Source organism: Triticum dicoccoides, chromosome 6A (assembly GCF_002162155.2).
Source record: "Triticum dicoccoides isolate Atlit2015 ecotype Zavitan chromosome 6A, WEW_v2.0, whole genome shotgun sequence".
Lineage (NCBI taxonomy): Eukaryota > Viridiplantae > Streptophyta > Magnoliopsida > Poales > Poaceae > Triticum > Triticum dicoccoides.
This window is the reverse complement of record NC_041390.1, coordinates 334,219,925-334,238,056: the sequence shown is the minus strand read 5'-3', so window position 1 is coordinate 334,238,056 and position 18,132 is coordinate 334,219,925. Positions and strand designations below refer to the sequence as shown.

The window sequence follows — 18,132 nt, the reverse complement described above, 5'->3', positions numbered from 1 at the left end:
ATCTTAATCAAACTTGTTATATTACTACAATATTTTATTTATTTATTTTTGGATTAGTTAGAATTGCTTATCACATATGTCACATAGTGCATATTACTACAATATTAAACTTCTTGATTTTTAAATAATTTGCTGCTAACTAGGGCGAGCAAGGACATTTCTTTGTAAGTTTACATGTGCGCTGCATGGGCATGCTTGGGGGGCGTAGGGAGGGGGCGGGACAGGCTAACATAAGCACACTGGGAAATACTATAACACAACTGTTCAGTGGGGTGGAAGGGGGATTGCAAGCTGGATCCCCCATTGATACGTCGAGCTTGGTATGCATGGCGGAGAGGCAGATAGTGTGTGGAGAAAGGAGAAGGAAAAAAGTGATTAGCGTTGATAAAATTTGATAATGTCACTTGATGTGCATGAGGATCCTCGAGATATATTGTATGTGTTGAATATTTGTGCCCCCGTTGCAACGCACGAGCATTGTCCTAGTTTACATAATTATGAACATACCCCACGCAAAGAAGAACAGAAGGTACATACGACTGCCTGCTAGGGAATATTGCTTTTGAAGGCCTCGAAGATTAATGGGGCACTTCGTTCTCTATGTTTTCATGGCAGGAGGATCCAAAACAACTTGTTCTGGAAATGGCTGCTGCCCGTTCAATGGTTTGACAAAAATGACGTATCTGACATGAGATTCAAATACTTGATGTATTTGGCAAATGATCAAGCCGACCGTTCAGTATTTGGCGGGCTCGGGAGCTTCGGTACTGCAGTCGCTGGTGCAGTGCTTCTGACATTTGCTCAAAAAATTCAGGATCCCATCTCTGAATTAGAAGAGGGTCCTCAGCATAGCATATGTATATTGATGTAACTGCGCTTTCAACAACCACGACAGTTAGCCCGACCTGCAAAATAAAGCGGCTCTCAGTTCTGAATAAACTCAGCAGGAAATATTTAACTCGAAATATCCATAACAGATACTCCCTCCGTCCGGAAAAGCTTGTCCCAAGCTTGTCCATCAAATGGATGTATTTAGCAGTAACTTGGTGCTAGATACATCCATTTGAGGGACAAGTTTTTCTGGACGGAGGGAGTACTATTCATAAAATTCAGTCATGCAGCTCCTAGCAATACGTAAGAGTTTCTACTGCAAGAAAAATACATAATCCGGGAGGCCCCTTTAAAACACTTCAATCAAAACTGGATGCTCATGTAAGCACTTACCAGTATCATGCCAATCAGCATAGAGGTCGAGCCAACCATAATTGCTTTATCACGTTGTGTGAAATATGTCCAAACACCAGTACAAGTTCCTGTAATTAACCCACCTAATATTGTGCTCATCAAAAGAACAGCACCAGAACAATCATAAGCAATAAGTGCTTCAATGCCAGTCGACTGGAACAGCTCCCAAGCATCCCTAGCTGAACGATTGAAACTCTGTCCGTTGACAGCTATCTGAAAGTGAAAAACAGTGTGATACAAGTGTATAATGCAGTAGTAAGCCCGAAACCATTGTTTAGGTAATGATCAGCAACTTGATTGATATCAATAACCAATACTATGAAGGAACAAATCATTTCTCCATACAAAGTTTTACCAATTCGAAAAGAACAAAATCAGCGATTTGCTTCGCAGTCACATGCTTTGGGTATCAAGATTCCTAAGGACGGGAATGAGCCGACCCGCTCTGGCCCAGACCTGGTACCCGTTGGCCCCTCTGCTTTCTTCAGGGACATGGTGCCTGCCCAATGATCCAGTGGTGACTGGCCTCATATCCCCTTGGGTAACATGGTCCGACCCATTTTAATACTAGATTCATATAAAATAGGGAGTAGTAGTACAACATCTTTACAAACAGAATCATTTATCGGTAGGAATTTTAGCATGTCTAGAAAAACAGGCTATTTCTAGCATGAACACGCTTAGCATCACAAGTTAGCATATTTGCAACTCTACAACAGAGGCAATTTTGGATCAAGATTTTAAAATTTTCCTATAAACCGGATGCTAACAAAACTTGCAAAGGTGTATGCTATTGTAACGACATAATACATCTTGAGCAATTAAATTTGTGTCGACCCGCTTGTCCCGATGGGCCGTAGGGGGCAGGCTCCCCTGGCCCAGTTTTCATGCAAAGCTGATATAGTTTGAGGAAACATGAAAAAAAACATAGTGCACAAATATGCATGGCAAAACTGCAAAACACAGAGAACAGACTCTTTTAACTTGATATCTTATACATCCTGAGAACTTCTGAATAGATAAACTCATATTTGCAACTGACCTGCACATATGCATATTTGTTGAAGAAACGAACAAGTGTCTCCACAATATGAAAGAAAAAATCAACACAGCACAGAAGACACTCGTTGTTGCCAATTTTAGAACGAACTCCTCTAATCTGAAATTAAATATAAAGAATGAAAAGGAGTAAACAAATGGCAGGCAATTAATTGATAGTTAAAAATTTCACACCAGCTAACTCTAGCCAGTAAGTCACAGACCTCCCAACGTAAAGTCCTAATGGCAGCCGTAAAGAGTGATCCATAGCAAATGCTTCCAAAAGAAGTTGTAACAGCATACTGAAGTGACTTTAGAAGTGGTTTGGGGGGCATCGACGCAGCAGCTTGTCCACCATGAATGAGAACAAGGAACACCATTCCTGATACTATGACATGGACTGTATTACTAAGGACAGCTCCAGTCCAAAACAAACTGACTGATAAAGCCTGCAAATTGCAGGATAATTATTAGAAAATATCTAAAAGCAAAGAAAACATTGAAATCCAACATAGAATAATGGCAACAACTTGCCCTCACCAGAACAAGCCACCATTGCCCACAATTCGGTATGGGCATAGCAACAATGCCAGAAACTCCAAAGGACCATAATGCCATCCAACAAAGCATTACCAGTACAAATGCATATGCTATTCTCATCACATCTGGAAGTTCCCAGACCATCTTTATTGCCTTTTGCAGTACTAGCATTGTAAATGGAAATCTAGCAAAAAAAAAGTTAGTTTTGAACAAATATATTACTCACGACTTCATGAGAATAAAAATCGTTCTTTTTTTATTTTACCACATAATTAAAACAGCAATAAGGAAATTAACAATACTGCGATCAAGCAGAAGTCGGCTAATGGACAGAATATCTTCTAGTACAGCAGGAACTCTAAGATTAAATTGAGAATTTGAGATGCAGAGGCTGGGGGTTCCAACCTCCTTATTGAAAAAAGAAAAAAAAACTGTCTAACTGAGGTCCCATGTTGTTATCAAATACATGCGGAAAAGATTATCTCCCAGCAGAACCTTCGGAACAATAGTCATCCAAAAAAGAAAGGCATGATGTTTTCTTCCTAAAATAAGATCAACTTACAAAGCAAACTAGCCAATACATGATTATAGCAAAAAATATATATCCTGATCCAAGGATGGCATGAATGATTAACAGGATATCTACACTAGAATTCTCCACTTTTGAATCTATACAAGATCCACAGCTTTCTTCCAGAGACCGTCATGAATTGCAAATAAGCTGCCATGCCACTTTCATATTAAATAGAAACTTAAGATGCTTTAGAACAAAACTGAACATCTACTTTGTTAGAAAATGGCTTAACTGGGTCAATAACAGAGGAACCACTTGCTTCCAAGTTTCTGCTAATATGTGTTAGAATAAATCCGAGTCGCTCCGTCGATCTACCGAGGATCAAGCAATCATACCAGCACGACACCGAGATTTGTTAACGAGGTTCATCGATATGGCTACATCCCCGGGGCCTGACTACGGGCGCTCCTCCCCGTGACACCGTCACAATACCGCACACCGGCCACCCGGGCGCCGGCACACGCCGCCGGCTCCCCCTTGCGCGCCTGTGCTATTATGTTGGCATAGGTTACATCATGTGTCTACCCCCGCTATATATGAGAGGCCTAGGATACAAGTGTCCTATTAGGACACGACTCCATATCCTATGTAAACACGATACAACTTCTAGTCCAACTGTAACCTAACTTGTACACAATATTCGACACAACTCTAACAATATGATTAATATAGGGTAGAGTGCAAGATAATACACCCAAAATCAATGGCTAATTACTAGTAGAAATCAGCATCAAGTTTGATACTGGTTTGATGTGCATAGCCAGTTAGACACCCAGTACCAACTTTGTGGCTTCATCCCACTATGATATTGTTTACACGCTACGGTAAAACTCAATAGCATGTTGTGTCATGCCCAAATATTTTGGCTTCACAATCCACCCAATTTATATGCAAGTTTTAAGGCTGAGATGGTAAGGTGGCCTACATAGTTACAGTACAAGTATTCACTATTCAGGCCTATTAGTAAATTAGTAAACTCCTACACCACATGCATCTTTCACCTAAAGAATGCATGCACCAACTTGTTCCACTGAGCAAAGCTGCATTTGGAAAGTATACCGATATGCTAACTCAACCCCGCATATGTCCAATAATGACAATATAGCAATAGTTAAACAAGCTAAAACGAAATTCAACTGACTTGTCCAATGCAACTGATTAAACTTGTACGCAAATATAGGGGCAGTGCAGCTATTCCACCATACTACACTTGCTGATTTTACTGGCTTTCCTTCCATACAACTATAATAACATTAATATTGAAACAGGATTGACGTTAAATCGTTCAAACATATAGCTATCAATGAAGCCTGCTTATTTGCAAGCTAACCATTTAGGAATGCACCCAAATGATGATAAGATTTTCTGAACCATAGTTTTTTGTTCAGCTATATTATTTGGTAGGTACTACGAACAAAAGCAGCACAATGCTTAAACTGTGAATTTCCCGTTCAAACCACGTTGACTCCAAAGCATATCATCAAAGAAAGCACTGGACTGCTTGCATGCAGCCATATGCGCACAAGGACGTTCACACTGTTTGAAAGGGGGCGTGAGAACAGACATGAATCAATCCCCTAACATAATTCTCATGAATGGTTTCTTCAATTGTGCAGAAATTTACTTATCTTGTTCAACGTTGGTGTCACATCCTCAACCAATACAGTCCAAATTCACTATATGAAATTGCCAGAAACCACAGAGCAATTCCGAAATGCAGTTGAGGTTGAGTGTACCTATCAATCACTGACATGACGTAAAGGAAGTGGAGCGCAGCGCCTACAGCGAGGGCCACGCCCCAGAAGGAGTGGTTTCCCCAGAAGCAGAGCACGCTGATGACGGCAAGGTACGCCGTGAGGCTGTGCACGGCGGCCCGCATGAGCACCCTCCCCCCGTCCTTCTTCCCGGCCGCCGCCGCCAGCCAGGACCACGCGAGCAGCGTCCCCACCGCCCCCGCAGCGCCGTAGTACTTCCAGTACGTCTCCGTCAGCTCGGGGGGCAGCGCCTTCTCCTTGGACACGCCAACATCCGACCCCGGCGGCGCGACTGCGGCGGATGGCGCGGCGGCGGTGTGGTTGGCGTAGCGGTCGATGTTGAAGCGGTCGGCTACGCGGAAACGGTTGAGGCCGGCGAGCGCGAGCGCCCCGCCGAAGACGAGCAGGTGGAGGAGGAAGACGACCAGCCAGAAGACGTCGCGGCAGCGGCGCCTGGGCCACGCCGCCGGCCCCGCTCCCGGCCGGCCCCCCGCCGGCGCCGGCGGCGGGGGGCTAGGGTTCCCGCTCTGGTCCGACGAGGACGGGGAGGAAGACGACATCGCGGCGATCGACGATCCGCGCAGAGACTGCGACGGGACTAGCGTAGGGGGGATTGGAGTCGAAGAGGGTGATTAGTGGTACAGTATCAGCGATTAGCGTTGAGGAGTGGAGAAGGTAACTGCTCTGCGCGGTAACCGTTTTGGGTCATCCAGGAGGCGCGGCGACGACTTGCGTGCGAAATGATGGAGAGGCGGGGCGACCACTTGCGCGACTCAAAGTGCGAAATGATGGAGACGTCGCCGCGGAAGGAACTGGCCAGCGGCTTGGTTCGTCCGGAGGCGGGGCCTTCTGTTGCGTCGCCACGAATCGGAACGGAAGGAAGACTGGCAAATTTTGGGTTTCCACCGGCGGTCGGTTTCAAAGGGACAGTGTTTCAGTTTGCTTAAAAAAAATTATTTGGATTGCTTATCACATCCTCCCTCCGTTCCATATTAGTTGTCTCTGAAATGGATGTATCTAAATGTATTTCGGTGCAAGATACATACGGAGAGAGTACTAGTTAATGTGTACGTGCAATGCACATTAATTTGGAAGGATATTAAGTGCATGTGAATATTAAGTAAGATATTATTTGTGTGTTATTATGTGATTAGCATTATATTTGACATTAAATTAACTGCATACTAAACGTCTTAAGCGCTCGATATGGAAGTAGTCTAGGTCGTTGGATTGAGATAATTTGATGGCTGAGATTAATTGAATCTGCCCATTTGAGTCTTTTTATATTGGTATAGATGTAGATTGCATGTGTTTTTAGTTTGATTTTCATCGATCCATTGACAGACGAGTACCAATGAACTAACGTGTGTTGGTACTGAGATGAAAAAATATGTAAACATTTTTTTAGACGAAAGGTATCAGCCCGACCTTATAAATAAAACCATCAGACAATGTTCACTAGACAAATAGACAAGTAGCCAAAGCCCAAAGACGCACAAAATAAACATAGTCCTGATACATGGCTCCCAAGCCATAGGAACGTACCTAGTGCACCGGGGCAATTGATGCTACCGGTGCACCAAACTCTATTGCACACTTCAAAATTTTTGAAAAAATCCGGAAAAAAATAGTGCATTGACACAACATCGATGTAAGTTGTCACAAAAATTTAAATCAAAATTTGAAACATTGCTAGAGGTACAAAAATGACAAATTTGATATAAATATGCTAATTGGCCAAAACTGAAGCCCAACTTGTGTTATGTACTATTCAGTGTCAAATTTATCATTTTTATATCTCAAGCAATGTTTTGAATTTTGATTTGAATTTTTGTGACAACATACATTGATGTTGTGTCAATGCACTAAATTTTTTACGGATTTTTTGACATTTTTTAATGTGTAGCGGGGGACCGGTGCACCGGTAGCACCAATTGCCCCGGTGCACCGGATATATTCCCCCCAAGCCATACATGGCACACAAGCCAAAATACGAAGAACACAGCAGCAAGAGGACCTCCAAGTTCCATTAAACTCCTGGTTGCCGGCGCGACAGGGAAAATGCAGTAGCCCGAATCTTTGAAGTCATCATGTCGAAAGCCTCGTGGTCAGCGTCCCTAGTCAATGATCACCACTGCTGCAAGAGTATGCAAGATTTAAATAAGCAGTCAACAGGTTTAGTCGGGAAGGAGTGTCCGATAGTAAACTTGTTTTTACTAGTCCACAGCGACCAACAAATCGCCGCAAACCCCACCCAGGAAACCCGTTTAGAGATCCCAGACAGGCCATTGGTCAAGACCCTAAGTTCAGTAAAGGATGATGGGCTCTGAGAAACGTGAAGCCAAGATCTGATACATCACCACACGAATTTGGCCAGGGAGCAGTGGAAGAAGTTATGCTTCGTATCTTCGAGCACACCACACAAAGCATACCTATCCGAACCAGGGTCTTTCGCTTGCGGATTTGGTCAGCATCAGGCAGCCTTCCACGGAACGCTTGCCATAGGAATATTTTAATCTTAGGAGGGACACGAGCACGCTAGATAATCTTAAACTTAGAGGTAGGAGACCCTGAGATTAGTTTGGCATATAATGACTTAACAGAGAAGTGACCAAAAGCAGAATGGGGCCAGACCACCGAGTCCTCCCCCTCCGAGAGCAAAGGGATGCAGGCAACAAGTCACTGCCAATCATCCAACTCTTCAGGAGTCAGAGCCCTACGAAGGTCCATGTCCCAGTTATTCTCAGAGAGCTCAAAGATAGAGATCTTCGGATCCGGACAGTAATAGAAGAGCACTGGAAATGCCACCGCGAGAGTGGAGTCCTCATACCACCAATCCAACCAGAAACGCATAGACTTGCCATTCCGGACACCAAATCTTACTAAGGATTGAAACACCGGGAAGAATTTCATGAGATCTTTCCAAAATTGGGAGCCACCAGTCGATGAAGCAAACATGGGGCTAGATAAAGGGAAGTATTTAGCTTTAAGGATGCTAAGCCATAGCTGGGGCTCCGAGGCAGACATGATTTTCCACCACCATTTGATGATGAGGCATTTGTTTATAACAAATGTGTCAATGATGCCCAACCCCCCAAGTTCTTTGGTCTGCAAATTAGCTTCCACTTCACCGTCCTATATTTACGTTTGTTATCGGCCGAATTCCAATAGAAAGCACCCCTGTGCTTGTCAAAGCCAGCATGAATCCCTCCAGAAAGGAGGTAGAATCCCATAAAAACATGGGGAGGGAGGAGAGGCACGCGCTAATAAGAGCAATCTTGCCCGCTTGAGTGTTGTATCGGCCTCTCCACGGCATAACCCGATTGCCCACTGAGGGCGTCCTGGATTAGGGGGTCTCCGGACAGCCGGACTATATTCTTTGGCCGGACTGTTGGACTATGAAGATACAAGATTGAAGACTTCGTCTCGTGTCCGGATGAGACTCTACTTGGCGTGGAAGGCAAGCTAGGCAATACGGATGTGCATATCTCCTCCTTTGTAACCGACCTTGTGTAACCCTAACCTTCTCCGGTGTCTATATAAACCGAAGGGTTTTAGTCCATAGGACAACAACCACAACATACAATCATACCATAGGCTAGCTTCTAGGGTTTAGCCTCTCCGATCTCGTGGTAGATCTACTCTTGTACTACCCATATCATCAATATTAATCAAGCAGGATGTAGGGTTTTACCTCCATCAAGAGGGCCCGAACCTGGGTAAAACATCGTGTCCCCTGCCTCCTATTACCATCCGGCCTAGACGCACAGTTCGGGACCCCCTACCCGAGATCCACCGGTTTTGACACCGACATTGGTGCTTTCATTGCGAGTTCCTCTGTGTCGTCACCAGAAGGAAGGATGTCTCGTCTCGTCTTTAAAGACGGTACTACTGCCGAGGGAGCTTTGGTTGTCGGCCAAACTCTCCGGCTAGGCGGTTTCATCATGACCGCCTGTTCGGCCGCCGCGCCGACGATGACTTCTCGGGTCATCGAAAACAGCCTCGACGTCAAATCGGCACTCGCCGAACAGATGGATCCAATAGAGCTCGCCTCCTTAAATGAGCTCTTAGATCGCATCGCCGCCCTAGGAGTCGCTACGGACTATGATCGGATTGGGCTTAAACCTGATCAAAGGGAGATTAACTCTCCGCCGGTCACCCATCATATTGCAGTGGTGGAGGAACAATGCGGAGACGTTTCCTCCATCTTGAGGACCAACTATGTCCGGATTCCCGAGCTCTCTGAGCCGGACGCCCGTTCGCGGGAGGACAACACCCAATCCCTGAACTTAAAGTCAGGCAGCGGGCCAGGGTTATCGGGTCACACCCCGGAACCGGAACTTTCAAAATTGGAAATTCCTCAGCCCCTGGATCCCAGATCAGGTGTGGGTTCGGATTCAATTCCATCCACCCACCCAAACATAAGCGACCTTTCCCACATTAGGCAAGAGCCCCAGGAAACAGTACATCACTACTTGGCCAGTTTCCTCCTTGCGATGAACAAGGTTAAGGACTGTCGCGAGGAAGACGCAATCTTATTTTTCCACAATAATTGCACGGACAAGGGAATCCTTAACGCCATAAATCATCGTGAGATAACACACTTTGCTGACTTGGCGTCCATAGTACGAAAGTACTATGCGATGGAAAGTGCCTGGAAAACCGAAACAAACTTTTGGGATAATCCGTCCCTGAACACAAACCCAGTCCGAAATAAAAGGGTGCACTATCACAATACACCCGGGTTAACTACCAAAAAGCAAAAGCCCTCTGCGGGGCAAGGAACCGTACCGGAGGGATGGCTCAACGGACCCTGCAAAATTCATAGTACAGTGGATGCAATACCAACGCACAGCCTTAGAGCATGTTGGATACTCCGGCAGGTGGCCAAAAGTGGTGAGGATCTACTCCTCCCAAATACCACAGAGCAACATCCCGTGGACAAAAATATGGTGTTAACGGTCTTTGAGACCTTCGCGTCAAATAACAGACGCAAGCGAACACTCCGCAGCATGGCCGAAATCTGCCACGTAGCAGCAATAAATCCTTGGAGTGACACGGCTATTACCTTCAATGCCAGTGACGAACCTAAATTCCGAACTGCCTGAGCACCAGCCGCACTGGTCCTCAGTCCAATCGTGGACAGCTTTCGACTCACCAAGGTACTCATGGACGGCGGCATCGGATTAAACCTCATCTATGAGGAAACCCTTCAAAAGATGGAAATAGACTGGAGCCGCATTGAGCAAAGTAGCACAACCTTTAGAGGAATCATCCCTAGTCGGGAAGCACGCTGTGCTGGGAAAATCACACCAGATGTGGTATTCGGCACGCCGGATAATTACAGGTCCGAAGAAATTACATTCCAAGTGGCCCCGTTCATCAGTGGTTATCACGCTCTTTTAGGACGGGAGGCATTCACAATCTTCCAAGTTGTACCACATTACGGGTACATGAAGCTCAAAATGCCCGGGCCCAACGGAATCATCACTCTCGCCAGCGATCCGGACACAGCACTCCGCGCCGAAAACAAAACAGCCGCATTAGCCCTCGAGGCATTATCCGAAGCCCTCTCGGCGAGGAATTAACTACGCTACGCTCCATAGTGAACAGGGACGACGTGATACTCGACAAGAGATCCAAGTCCACCTCTTTTAAACCAGCGGATGAAATAGTCAAATTCCAAGTCCACCCAATGGACCCTACAAAAACAGCCTCCATCGGGGCACAGCTAAGCCCCGTTGTGGACGCCGCACTACAGGAGTTCCTGCGCAAAAACTGGGACATATTCGCATGGCATCCCTCAGACATGCCAGGAATCCCACGCAGGCTAGCCGAGCATAGCCTCAATATCCTGAAGGGATTCAAGCCGGTCAAGCAAGCTCTTCGGTGTTTCTCTGAACCTAAGAGACAGGCCATGGGAGAGGAACTAGCCAAGTTATTGGAGGCCGAATTCATCAAAGAAATAAAACACCCGGACTGGCTAGCAAACCTGGTGATGGTACCAAAGAAGGACAAATCCGGCGCCTTTGTGTCGACTTCAAAGACCTCAATAAAGCTTGCCCAAAGGATCCCTCCCCCCTCCCACGCATCGATCAAATCATTGATGCTACCGCAGGACACGAGTCATTGTGTTTCCTCAACGCATACTCCGGTTACCACCAAATCAAGATGGCGGAGTCCGACCAAGCCGCAACGGCATTCATCACGCCATACAGTCCCTTCTGTTTTAACACAATGCCTTTTGGGCTCAAAAACGCCGGCGCAACATATTAGCGCATGATTCAGACATGTCTGGAGAAACAAATCGGCAAAACAGTAGAGGCATACATAGACGATGTGGTCGTCAAAACCAAACACGTTGACTCTTTGATAGACGACTTGAGGCTCACATTCAACAACCTCCAAACATATGACATCAAGCTCAATCCGAAAAAATGCGTTTTTGGTGTACCAGCCGGAAAGCTCCTGGGATTCATTGTCTCTAGTAGAGGTATTGAAGCTAATCCGGCCAAAATCCGAGCGTTGTCATAGTTGGCTACCCCAACAGACCTCAAACAAATCCAGAAGCTAACTGGATGCGTGGCGGCTCTAAGCCGCTTTATCTCCCGCTTGGGAGAAAAGGCTTTACCCCTTTATCGCCTCCTTCGGCGCACCGAACACTTCGAGTGGACGGACACGGCCACAGCCGGATTGGAAGAAATAAAGGCCATTCTGGCAACCAACCCGATCCTGGTTGCACCAAACATCGGCAAACCAATGATGTTGTATATTGCGGCAACTCATCAAGTTGTAAGCGCGGTGCTCGTTGTCGAACTGGAAGCGGACGGACACAAATTCCCTCTTCAAAAGCCGGTGTACTATGTATCCACTGTCCTCACTCCATGCAAATCACGGTACCCGCATTACCAAAAAATAGCATATGCGGTATTCATGGCATCACGGAAACTGCGACACTACTTTTAAGAGTGTTCGATTACAGTAGCCTCGGAAGTGCCACTCAATGATATTATCAACAACCGCGATGCTACGGGCCGGATTGCCAAATGGGCCATTGAGCTCCTCCCATTCGACATAACATACAAACCTCGCCGAGCCATTAAATCGCAAGTACTGGCCGACTTCGTCGCCGAATGGACGGAGGCCGAACTCCCTAAAGAGTACGTCGCATACTCCAATTGGATCATGCACTTCAACGGTTCTAAAATGCTGGCCGGTCTAGGGGCTGGCGTTGTCTTGACGTCCCCAACAGGAGATACCGTTTGGTACATACTGCAAATATTGTATACAGATTCCAACAATGCAGCCGAATACGAAGCTCTGTTGCATGGTCTTCGGATGGCAGTTTCCATGGGCATTCAACGCCTGGAGGTGTGTGGGGATTCAAACCTTGCAATATCCCAAATAAACAGAGATTTTGACGCCAAGGATCCGAAAATGGCGGCCTATCGAAATGCCGTCCTCAAAATGTCAGCTCGTTTCGAGGGACTCGAATTTCACCATGTGGCTCGGAAAAACAATCAGGCGGCGGATATCCTCGCCCGCATCAGCGCAAAATGCGATGCCGTCCCTCCCAACATATTCTGGAAAGGCTCTTCAAGACATCCGTAGCATGGGAAGGGGACACCGGTAACAACAGTCCGGACCCGGCCAAAATACCCGATACCGAACTCTCTGACACAATCGGAGGCTCCGCCACCGAAATAACACCTTCAGCCCACAAAATAATGGCCATTATTGCCCCATGGACAGAACCATTCCTGGCCTACCTAACTAGACAGGAACTTCTGGAGGACCAAAATGAGGCACGTTGCATAGTGCGGCGATCCAAGGCCTACAGGGTCCATGAGGGAGAATTGTACAAGAAAAGCACTACCGGAGTCCTTCAAAGGTGCATCTCCGAAGAGGAAGGGCGGAACCTTTTGGCAGGAATTCACGCCGGACTCGGCGGTCATCACGCCGCAGCCTGGGCTCTTGTAAGTAAGGCCTTCCGTACATGATTCTATTGGCCAACGGCCCGGGCAGATGCACAGGACTTGGTCCAACGTTGCGCCGGTTGCCAGCTCTTTGCAAATCAAAGCCACATGCTACCCACCGCCCTCCAAACAATCCCCATTACATGGCCCTTCGCGGTCTGGGGGCTTGACATGGTTGGACCCCTTAAAGGGGGAACCCACAAGAAAAAAATACTTATTGGTCATGGTGGGTAAATTCACCAAATGGATAGAGGCTAAACCAGTTAAAACAGTCGAATCCGGACCGGTGATAGATTTCATATCCGGGGTTGTACACCATATTACGGCGTCCCCCACAACATCATCACTAATAACGGCACAAACTTCATGGCCGACGAGGTAAAACTCTGGTGCAGCAAAATGGGCATCAAGCTCAATTATGCTTTAGTCTATCACCCACAAACCAACGGTCAAGTCGAACGAGCAAACGGTCTTATAATGAGCGGCATTAAACCCAGATTAGTGTGTTCCTTAACGGAGTCTGACACGCACTAGGTAGAGGAGCTCGACTCCATACTCTGGGGGCTGCGGATCACGCCGAATCGTAGTACCGGATATACACTGTTTTTTATGGTATACGGCGCAGAGGCAGTCTTGCCCTGTGACATAATTCATGACTCCCCTCGAGTGCGCATGTACGAAGAAAGAGAAGCCGAGCTCGATCGGCAGGATAGTCTAGACACCTCGGAGGAAGAGCGCGACGTAGCCAAAGCCCGTTCCGCATTTTACCAGCAACAGGCTCGCAGATACCAAAGCAGAGAAGTACGGGCCAAAACTTATAACATTGGCAAACTAGTTCTACGACTGCCGGATAAGAAAAAGAACAAGCTCGAGCCCAAATGGGAAGGTCCCTTCATTATCGACCAAGTTCTGACCGGTGGAGCGTACCGACTGCGGGACGCATCGACTAGTCGACTCGAGCCGAACCCATGGAACGCAGACAGGCTCCGAAGATTCTACGCCTAACATTGGACTCTATGTTAGTCCCCTCCCTTTGTCCATTTTCTGCATATGCATCATCTGTCTTGTTTCCCTTTTTTTCTTTTTCTTATTATTTCTCTAGGCCTTCAAGGGTCACCTTGTGCCCCACTTGTACATTACAGATGCGCTAGCCGCACTCTCCATACCTGGGGGCTTCTTTCACAGAAGCTTAAATTATCTACCTGGGCCTCACGCCCAACACATGTGTTATACTTCCGCATGCACCTTTTTTCACCATTATATGCATCGATATGACTTAAGTTTTGGCCAAGCTGGGTTGCCTGGCTCTTGTATTTATGCCCTACGTTCCCGTTAATTCGGCTAGGGCATAAGGGGAGCACCTCTGCAATTGTTACTGCCGGGTCAGCCGGATGTGTACCTCGGACTGGGTGAAGCCGAAAGCTAGCGTTCTTAAGGGAATATTCGATCGGTGAACAAAAGATTACTTTTATTTATTATCCATATCTGCCCCCAGATGCTTTTTCTATGCTTCTTATTGCAGTCCGGACATGCACTTTAGAGCATGCTTGCCCAGGGAAAGGAACCCTTAACAGAACTATTCTCCCTGGAAGATGTTTCTTACTACCCATGTAATATAACATAACTAGTTGGGCACTTGTCTGATAAAGCACTAATGACCCCTACGCCTGGTCTCCACGCATACCCCGGTTCTTATATAACTGAGTGGGTATTCAGATTCACTCCGGACTATCGGGCCCGGAGGTTGAAGCGAAAAGGTCCGCAACGACAAATGATCTACAATCCGGCTAGAAGGCATTATACATGTCACTTTAATTACATAGTCATGCAGACTGACTAAACTCCTCTTCAATACCATCCAATAAGCTGTCTAATCTACAGTCCTGTTGGGAATACTTTGCGGCCAATTCTACTTGGCCGTACACTAAGCTCACAGGGATCTCCTTCCCATCGGGCCCCACAGGTCCGACCTCGGCCATGTGGTTTGGGCCAGCCTTCGTGTACCGCGTCTTCACCATTGCCTAGGCTTCCCTGGCGCCCTGACGGCAGGCCGATATCTTCCATAATCGGAAGCGCCGCCGCGCTCCCTTCAGCTTCTCCGCAAGCTCTCCAAGGCCTTCGGGCATGGAGACGGATGGCCACAAGGCCTGGGCGACGCCCTGCATCACCTGCCGAACTCGTTCGTGCAGTTGTGAGAGCTCGGGAAGAAGGTCACCCATATAACCGGGCATTTCCTCGGCAGGACGACCTATTAACATACCTACAGTCATAATTCTGTCAGCCAACTTCCTCGCCGAACTCTTTTTCAAAGTTCGTTCAAGCACTTACTAAATATGTTGTGTCGAAGCCGCCGATTCTCCTTAACAGAGTCCGACAGTTGGGCACGAACATCTTTTAGTTCCACGCCCAGCTTGGTGTTGGCATCTAGGAGATCATTCTTCTCCTGCCTCACCCTCGTAAGCACGCTCTCACTGGCCTTCAGCTGGTGTAGGAGCTGTTGCTTATCCGGATTTACTCCAACATCATTTGCAATTTTATCGTCAGATACGCATATACGCCGCACTCTATATGATATTTATCATTCGAAGGATATATTACCAGAGGGGGTCTCTTTGGGCTCCCCTGCTGCGGCCAGTGCGGCCTGCAGTTGGGCTTTGCACTCTTCCAGCTCTTGGGACAGTTGGGTATTCTTTTCTGTAAGAACCTGCATAACAAATGATCCTTAAATCAGTTATTCTAACGGTTTCAAGTCTCAGGGGCTACTGATATATATAATCACCAAATTTTCTCACCCGTATGTCTTTTACATACTGCTCCGTGGCTCTGGCTAGACCATTTCGAGCAGGACGGAGGTACGCATCTCCCGAGTTGAAGGCACCCAATGCCTCTTGGGAGAAACAAGCGTCACAAAGAACAGTCCGGCGACGCCTGTGGTTCATGGCACTTTCCACCTCGGAATTGGTGGCGAACAGTTTATCCGCATCCTCTGTCGGAGGAGCGCCTGGCACATGCCTCGTATTCGTTCCCGCCTTTGAATCCGGCCTTGGAGCCTGGCTGGTGGAGGCGCGATTAGTAGCCTCTCCGGGTATAGTCCGGCAAGCGCTCTTTTTCCTGAAAAGGAGGCATGGGCGTTAATATGCCTCTAAGAGTAATGTATTGCAATAAAGACGGCGCGCCGTACCGCTGCGTCGGTGTCTCAATCCGGACTGCCGGTCTTTTCAGCCTGCCTGGCCTCGTGACCCCTTGTTGGTTAGTCGCCGCAGGCTCGGCCTTATGCCTCGAGGACCTCCCCTGCAAAACACGATTGTTATACGGTAATCAAAAACATGCAAGGATGGATCCCTTTTCAAAGTACTGGGACTTCGGTCTCAGTTACCTGTGAGGCTGGAAGTAGCCCAGGGTAATCGTCCGTAATGGCCACCAAAGCATTATCATTGCTCAATTGGTAAAATACCCCATCGATCAGTTCCACAGATATGTCCGGATCCTCCTGGGAGGCCGGGTCAAGAGACCGTCCAGGGTCCTCAGGTTGTAGAGGGGGGTTGTTTATCTCCCTTACAGCCTGGCGCAGCTCCTGCATTGAAATCGCTAGACTGAATACTTAACTACGGGAATATGAAACGAATGGGCGAGAAAAAGTCTCCGCTTACCCAGCTCGGAGGATTGTACATAGAAAATCCGCCCTGCGGGTTGACATGGAGGAATTCCTCCTCTTCTCCCTTGTACAAAGTGGATAAGATCTTTATTAGATCATCAACCGAACTCGGCCCTTTACGGCCGTAGCGGGTGGCGTCATCCTCCCCGTTGAAATCCCAAATGGGGTGGCCTCTATACTGAAGCGGCTGCACCCCCCGCATAATACATGTGGCCATGACCTCGATCATGGTCAATCCGGATCGAGCTAGCAAACTTATCTGGATCATCAGGTAAAGAACGTCCCTGTTATCTTCCTCCAGGGAGCCCCATGGACGCCAGCTCCGGCGCTTCTTCAAAGGAGCGTTGTCGAACTTAGGGAGGCCTATTCGAATAGGATCTGGGAGGGGGACGTCTTCTATATAAAATCATTCAGAAGTCCAGTCTTTGGATGTCTTCTTTGGGGTTCCGGACAGATATCCGGTCCCGGCAATACGCCACACTTCGGCTCCGCCCACTTGATATATTGACCCCTTCTGAGAATGTGGCACAAGGCAGAACAGCTTCTTCCACAGCGCGAAATGAGCCTCACAGCCTAAAAACAGCTCGCAAAGGGCTACGAATCCCGCGATATGCAATATGGAGGCAGGCGTAAGGTTGTGCAACTGGAGGCCGTAGAACTCCAGGAGCCCCCGGAGAAACGGATGAATTGGAAATCCGAGCCCTCTTACCAAATGAGGGACAAGGCATACCCGCTCTCCCTTGGAGGGATTGGGAAGGCTCTCCGCTTGCTCTCCGCCATTATAGGTGGCGAGCCCGGCTCGAACCGGGACCATGTACGCTGGGGGAAGAAATCCCTTGGTCTGAAGCATCACTAATTTGCTGTGCGGGACGGAACATCTCCCCCAATCTCCAGGCTTGGGGCTAGGGGAGCGAGAGGAGGAGCTGCGTCGACCGGCCATGATGGAATGGATGTCTGTCGGATGCGCTCCGGTGAAGGCTCGCCAAGGGAGAATGGTGTGATTTGGATCTGAATCCTCGTCTTTTTAATAGGCGGCTCATTCGCACAGCTAGGGGGTAAATGTAAAAACACCCTGGCTCTTCACATTTGCTCGACACGTGTAAAGTGGTCATTATGGGGCGTGGAAGCCAAGGAGTGCAACATTCACAAAAGACGGGACACTATTTCAACAGGTACACGGAATTTGGGGAGGAACCCGCCTTGCAATGCCGAAGACAATCTGCGCGCCGGACTCGTCGTCATTGAAGCCTGGTTCGGGGGCTACTCAGGGAGTCCTGGATTAGGGGGTCTCCGGACAGCCGGACTATATTCTTTGGCCGGACTGTTGGACTATGAAGATACAAGATTGAA

The 18,132-nt window shown here is 47.6% G+C and overlaps 1 protein-coding gene across 1 annotated transcript; it reads right to left on the bottom strand.

The window, feature by feature from the left end:
• Positions 1-375: 375 nt before the first annotated feature.
• On the bottom strand, positions 376-5,929 carry LOC119316872 (CTL-like protein DDB_G0274487). The gene is made up of 6 exons (XM_037591256.1): positions 5,134-5,929; positions 2,824-3,007; positions 2,508-2,732; positions 2,288-2,404; positions 1,225-1,458; positions 376-905 (listed from the first exon to the last, which is right to left on the bottom strand). Exons 1-6 carry the CDS (start codon positions 5,709-5,711, stop codon positions 696-698), a joined length of 1,548 nt encoding a protein of 515 aa, XP_037447153.1. The 5' UTR covers positions 5,712-5,929; the 3' UTR covers positions 376-695.
• Between the last annotated feature and the right edge of the window lie 12,203 nt (positions 5,930-18,132).